The following is a 6,859-nucleotide window of genomic DNA, read 5'->3' as shown; positions in this document are numbered from 1 at the left end:
GGTTCTGCCCGGTGGCTCCGTGCGGGGCTTTGGCCTCCGGGCAGGGTACCCTTGTCCGTGGGGTCCCTCCTGGGTGCTCGCTTCTGGGGCACGGGGAGCAGAGAGCTGCTCTTCGTCCCCTGACACAGCCCCCCTGAAGAGTGGGAAGGGTTGGGAAAGAAGGTTTAGAGAGTCAAGGGGCAGTACTGCTGATGGCTGTGTGTTGAAGGCTGTACCTTCAGCGTACGTGCGAGGAAAATACTGAATGAACGAGCCGTTATGCTGACCGCCACAAGACCCAGTAGAATGTCTGTTTTCCTCCCGTATATTTCAGGTGAAAGACGAGTTCTTGGAGAGTGGCGTTAAATCTAAGGCTGTCCAAATGCCAGCTCCCACCCTACAGCCTGCTCAGCTCAGTAAGTAACCTTAACTGGGAACTTGCTGTTACTTTAAATAACAACTCCTGTGGCCTCGTGCTGTAAGTTGAGAAATTCTTCTGGAAGAGGAGGACGACAGTGATACTTGGAACTTGCTGGTACTGCTGGCCGTTTTGGCAGAGAGTGTGAAATAGGCTGAAACAGACCAAAAGCCCACAGGAGCCTTCAGACTCAAATTCTGCAGCAGGACAGTGACACTGGCGAAAGTGACAAAGCTCTGGTAGTAAGAAGAACTTTTCTGGATTGTATCATCTCTAAAAGCCAGTCCCTCTCCTATCTGTTCTCTGCTTCCTCATCCGTTTAAGCTTCTGTGTCATTCAGCGGTCTTTATTGCATCTACTTTCATCACATCTATCACAGCAGTTGTGCTGCTGGAAGGAGACCTGGAGAAAGATGCACTAAAGTGTCATACATCAAAGAAGAGAAGCTTGAATCCTGTCTCGGTGGCTGCTGTACCACACAGTGCTGGAGAGGAGGAGAACTAGAGTGAATTTGCTGTAGTTCCCAGTTCCTGCAGTGTTCCCTGCTAGCTCAGTGGTTGGTGTCCTCCATTCCTGGACTTTGCTTGATGGGGATCTCTGCTGCAGGAGCAGTCTCTGCACTCAAAGGCAGGCGAGCAGGGATAGGAGAGGTTGCCTCTAGATGCTGGAAAGGCCATTTGTATAAGCTCCTGGCAGAAGATCTCTTCTGGAACAGCTACTGGCTGTAGGCCCACCAAGCCAAGGGTCAGGATAGCATCTCTGCAGCATGTCTTCAAAGCCAGAGCAGAAGGAGACCCACCAGGCCAATGGGGCTGTGGTGCCCATTGTGCCCGTGGACTGTCTCACCAGTCCGGACCGGGGGCAGCTGGTGGAGCCCTCAGATTTCCTGGGACCCGATGGTAACGGGGTAGAAGTGGTGGCGTTGGAGTCCCGTGCCAATGCTAAAGGGGTGCGAGAAGAAGATGCCCTGCTGGAAAATGGCAGCCAGAGCAATGAAAGTGATGACACCAGCACAGACCGAGGTCCTGAGCCAGCCTCGCCCCTCAAGGAGACCTCCTTTTCCATCGGGCTGCAAGTCCTCTTTCCGTTCCTCCTGGCAGGCTTTGGGACAGTTGCTGCTGGAATGGTGCTGGACATTGTGCAGGTAGGATTGATACTTCCCTGGCATGGCTCTGGGCTCTGAATCCTGTCTCTGTAGACCAAGGCTTAATCCCAAGCCAGGAGGGACTCAAATGGCAAGGCTAGTTCAGCAGATAGTAACTGTGAGGGGGGGAGACCAGTTACCTTGTATGGTGGTTGGAGTAGGGGGAGACAGGGGGAGACCTTGGTGATGTCTGGAGCGAGGGGAGGAGAGGCTGTGGGCACCCCTGCACCACAGCTGCCCAGCTCTGGCTCAGAGGAGGAGGTTGCAGCTGGCACATGTGCGGCCAAAGCACACGAACTGAGACTACTCTGTGCATCACGGCTTGAAATAAAGCGCTTCCCTGACGGTGGCTGTAGACATCCCAGCCACTATTTCCACAGGCCCTGTGTCCCTTTTCCATTTTCGATGTTTGCTGATGTTTTGATGTTCCAGCACGCTGGGCTCGTGCCAGCCAGGTTAATGAATCGCCTGTCGCGGTGTGTGTGGGACACTTGCACGGTGCCTCGCTCCGAAGGTCGAAGGCTGGCTGAGCAGCCCCTCCGCTGCCTTCTCGCACTCTTGAAGGGGCCAGGGACGTCTGGGCTAACGGAGTGGTTCCTCCTGAGAGGTGTGTGGAGGTGATCCTTAGGAAATGCCAGCCAGATTGCTGGCTGTTACCTCTGGATGAAAAACTGACGCGTTACCAGACATGATCTCTCGTTGTGTCTCTCGCGGCAGGTGACGCTGTGGGAACTCAGCAGCCGTGCAGCTTCTTTGGGTTTTTTTTCTGGGAAATGTGACTTTGCAAACTGTGGCTCTTGCGCCGGTCTCTCTAGCGCGTGTTTTTCAAACGTGTATGTCTCTGGTTGCAGATTGACTGCTTAACCTCTCCTCCTTTGCTCTGTGCAGAGCTGTCGTGATGCCCAGCCCGAAACAGTGACTGAGGCACAAAACTCCGTCATCTGTGCAGTGTAGGTTTATGAAACTATTTGGATGGAGGAGGCAGCCATTTTGGAGCTGTGGTCAACCAAAAATGCTCTGCTAGAAGCTCCTCTGTTTGCTTAAGTGGGGTAAACAAGCCCTTGCAGTGTTGGCGTAGAATAACTCGCATGTTGGTCACTTGTCGGTATTGTTGGCAGTTATGATCATCTCCACCCGAGCCGTGTGCCAGTAAGTCAGGCTTTTTTTGTATTTGTGGGTGGTCAAGCAGACACTTCTCTTGCTTTCTTGCCCCTAATGGCTATTTCCCTGCATGCCTTTGCATGCTGGTCATCTTTACGGTTTCTTTTGATGCAACCTATTGAGAGAGCCGTGAAGTGACAGGAAAGGCTGGCTGTGCTAAATTAATCTGGCAGACATTTACCGGAATAATTTTCTTAAAAAGAAAGACATTTCAAGCATGTTTCCCTTTGCAAGGTCCCTGTAAACTCATGCGTGGCTCTTCTGGCAGTGTCCCAGAGCCGGTGATTTGAACCCAACCTAAAGCCTTTCCTGGAGAAGGAACAGCCCTTAGGCCGGGGAGGAGTGGGGCAGGGGTGGGATACTGTGGCATAGCGCTGTGTTCTCCTGCCTTTATTTTAAGGCCATTAGAAATAAAGCTTCATAATTCCTCTGTCCCACAGCAGCTCAGCATGTGGCTATGCAGCTTGTCCTGCCAACTCGTCTAACGCCCTTTAGCTTTGGGATTAAATGAGGCATCTAAATGCCATAGGGTGGAAAAGGGGGATGGGAAGCTTGTGGAAAAGTGGTCTTGGCTTGCTTGCCTGCAGAGTCTGGGGAGCTGATCTTGATAACTGGCTCCCCAGAGACTCAAAGCCTTGGATGAAAGGAGGGAAGCATGGGGGGTGGGTAGCTGGTGCCCTGGGGTGGACTGGAGTCCCATTCCTTCGGATGCAGCCGTGGTTTGTGATGGATGGAGTGCTCCATACACTCAATTTTCTCCGTTTTGGGTAAGCGGACTAATCAGCCAGCTGTAATTGGTCTCCCCACTGTGAAAACAAGCAGCCCTGGCCTTTGGCCATGCTGTCCCATTAATGTGTCCCTATGAATTTGCCCCTCAGGAGGAGAATTTGCCTCTGCTCCCTTTGGGATTGGAGAGACCTTTGGGCCAGGTGACACAGGAGCATACCAGCTGCTTTTTTGTGTACAGTAGGAGACTATTGGCACAATCCCCTCTCCCAGCACAGCCCCGATTGTTGTTTTCCAGACTTCTTGCTCCCTGGAGATTCTTTGGATGGGATGGACAGTATTTTGTATGGAGGAGGGAGTCTGCTCATTTCCCCTGCTCGACTGGTGTTAGCATCCCTCTGGGGTGGGTCTTAGCCGCTGCCAGTGGGGAGTGCCAGCCCTGGAGCTGTCGCTCCCCTGTTAAGGGTCCTTGTTCCTTGGATTTTAGGAGGGAGAATGCTGGGAAAAGCGCGGTATGCGAAGCAGCCGCACCAAGGCAGTCATAGCTGCAACCTGCAGCATGGCCCGCCCCTCTGAGCTGTCGTGAATCACCATCCCAGTATAATCTGAGCGAAACCATGCTGTTAATCATGACTCTTGTAAGCCTTAACTTCACGCACGGTGACTAAAAATGACAGCAGCTGAGAGGCAGCTGTTACCCTGGAAATATCTGTTGTCTGCAGGTGCAAAGCTTCTGAAAGGCAGCCAGCCTGGAGGAAACTGCAAAACACCACCTGAGGTTTGATGTTTCTTCCAGAACCTCTGGCAGGCTGGGGTCTGATCTCGCCCCTCCAGTGCTGCACCGGAGAGACCGGGCTCTGGTGTCTGGGTAGGGTTGTGTTCAGAGGGACCACAGGCTCAGTAGAAAATGAAACTGAAATAAGTTAGCCCTAGATTGCTTGTGGTCTGTCTGTTCCCCCTCCCCAGAGGGCAGGGAGGAGGTGCTGGCAGTGAAGTGCCTTTCCTTTAATTCTCTTCCACAGCTCTGCTGAAAGCCAGCCGGGACCCCTCTTGCTCCCCAGCGCAGTGCGTTCCCCTGGGCATGGGGCAGACTGGACGATCTTGGAGGATTTTGTGTGCTGTGTTAGCTTCCCTCCTCGCCACTGAAAACAGCTTATTTCTATACTTCTCAGAGGGGCTGTTACGGGGGGGTAGAAGGAATTTTAACAGCCAGATGTGCTGAACTTAAATTCATATTTCCTCTTCTTTCCCTTTTTTGTCTTCCCCAAACAGTCTGGCTCTGGTTCTCTCCTTGGAGCCGCATCGTGGGCACACATCTCTGCAGGGAGCTTTGTTCTCTGCAGGAGCCAGGGAGGCCTTCGAGACGTACCGAACGCCCGTAGACCAATGTTGTATAACATTTTATATTAAGAAAGTTGGCAGGAGCCCATGGGTCCTGCTCTTTGCAGTGAGCAAGCTGCTGATGTCTGCAGAAATCTCCTTGTTTTCCTTCCCCAAAGATGGCTTTTATTCCTTTCTTCAGGAACACCTCTGTCTTGCTCAGGGGGCTGCTTCTGGCACCAGCTTGCAGTGCAGCCTCCTTTAAAGGTTAATTTGTAAAGCCGGAATTGAGACAAGGTGAGGGGACGGCTGTGAACTTGTGCTAAGTCTTGCCTGGTCCTGCCTCTGTGATCTCTGGAGGCAGAAAGAGCCAGGAAAGTTTTGCACAGCACTTCCAGCCTGCGGTCTGACTGATGACGATGTTCCTTTCATTAAGTGATTCTGGTGACACCCAGCTCGTCCTGCTGGGAAGTGGGAGCGTGTTGCTTGCTGATTGAATTCTAGATACTGCTGAGGGAAGTCGTAGCAAGGGATTCACCCTTACAACAAATAATCGTAGTGCCTGCCTAAAAATAGACTGAGGAGAGCCAAGCTCGCCTGTTCCTGGATGTGACCTTAAAGGAAGCACAGCCTGATGGGCTGCTGTGTCGGATGCAGTATCTCAGACTGGTTCTCTCTCCTGCCCCGCTCAGCAGTGAGCCCTGAACTCGAATGTCCCCCTTCTCGGAGGGTCGTGCAGAGCCGTCCCCTTGCTGAGCGCCGCTGCCTGCAGCCGAAAGGTCTCCGAAGGCAGAAGCTCAGGTTAGCTGGGTGCAGGGTGGTTGGAGCAGGGACTGCAGGGACCATGGTGGTTTCCTTTGGTGCTGGCCATCACAGCGGCTGGGAGAGGACTTCTCACTGCATGAGGAGAGGCTGGAGACCGGGTATCCTCAGGAGCCTTGTCCTCGAGCAGAGAGAGGGTTGTGGCTGTGCCTGAAATAGCTGAGCAGGTTTCATCCGTGCACCTGGGAGCTGGAGAGCATGGTTAGCTTGTCTTTCCAAGCTGTCAGAAATGTTAAGGGGATTTTTATTGACTGCAAAGCAGTTTTTCCCTTTGAGGAAAAATGGTCCCAGTTCATCCATCTCAACCGCTTACCTGCCTCCTGTGATCACGCTTTTCTCTCAAATGGTTTTTCAAGTGAGTGCAGCTTGAATGTGGTATGGCAAAGGACCTAGCAGGAAACTGGAATTGGTCGGCTCAGTGGTGAAGGCGAGCAGCACAAAGGATGGAAAAATAAACAAAAATAACTGAAGTCCTTCCCCACAGGAGGGTATTAGTCATGCAGGTAGAGTGACTTGTATTTACTGTAAGGTGTTGGCCAACAGTGTTCCTTGTCCTAGAAAGAAGTACATGTCCTGTTGGCTAGTTGACAGCCTGGCGGTGCCAAGGAGAGCGCTGTGAGAGATGGAGCCCGTTGCAGGTAACGTTTGCAGGAGGAAAACTGTGAGAGCCATGGCTGTTAATGTGTTCGGCACAGCAGCCAGCTGTGAGAGTGCGATTCCAGCTGTGCTCGGTGTCCTTTAGGGAGTATGGCAGTTAGGCAATGTGGGAAGTGGGAGTTATTTTGGACATAGGGCCTTCTCGCAAAACATTCATGAAAATAAAGAATCGGGCAATGAGGTTTGTGTATCTTGCAAGTTTTTTTTTTTAAAAGCGGTTGTGAGGGTTTTTTTGGGGTGGTTTTGTGTTTTCATGGAAACCAGCTGCTCTCCTATAAGACTGCTTGCCCTGCAATTACTCCTTGTTTTTTTCTAAATAACCATGGCTGCCTCTTCGGCCTCGTGTCCAAGGGAGCCGACCTGACTGTAGAGCCAGAGTAGTTGTTAGGAAATACCCAGGTAACGTCGGTGCCAGGTGAGGGAGGGCACACACCTCCCTGGTGAGGTAGGGGGGAACGCAGGCCACAGTGGGATGCTTTTTGGATCGGGATCAGGGAGCAGCAATGCCTTGCTCCAGAAGGTATTTGTAAGGCGTGCCTGTAGGGAATGGCTCTCAGCTGAGACTGACCAAACTCCAGTACCCAATTCTGCCAAAAACTGCAAGTGTTGAGCAAAGTCTCTTCATCTTTCCC

General features: G+C 52.2%; 1 protein-coding gene across 1 annotated transcript in view; it reads left to right on the top strand.

Annotated features, from left to right (window-relative positions):
• The first annotated feature begins 939 nt into the window (after positions 1-939).
• SLC41A1 (solute carrier family 41 (magnesium transporter), member 1) overlaps positions 940-6,859 on the top strand; it is a 17,157-nt gene continuing 11,237 nt past the window's right edge. Inside the window, exon 1 of the mRNA XM_009698429.1 lies at positions 940-1,541. Coding sequence (XP_009696731.1) covers positions 1,164-1,541 — 378 coding nt within the window. The 5' untranslated portion in view covers positions 940-1,163. The remainder of the gene's footprint in view (positions 1,542-6,859) is intronic.

Source organism: Cariama cristata, unplaced genomic scaffold (genome assembly GCF_000690535.1).
Source record: "Cariama cristata isolate BGI_N322 unplaced genomic scaffold, ASM69053v1 scaffold39754, whole genome shotgun sequence".
NCBI classification, from domain to species: Eukaryota; Metazoa; Chordata; class Aves; order Cariamiformes; family Cariamidae; genus Cariama; species Cariama cristata.
This window is presented reverse-complemented; position numbering and strand designations above follow the sequence as displayed.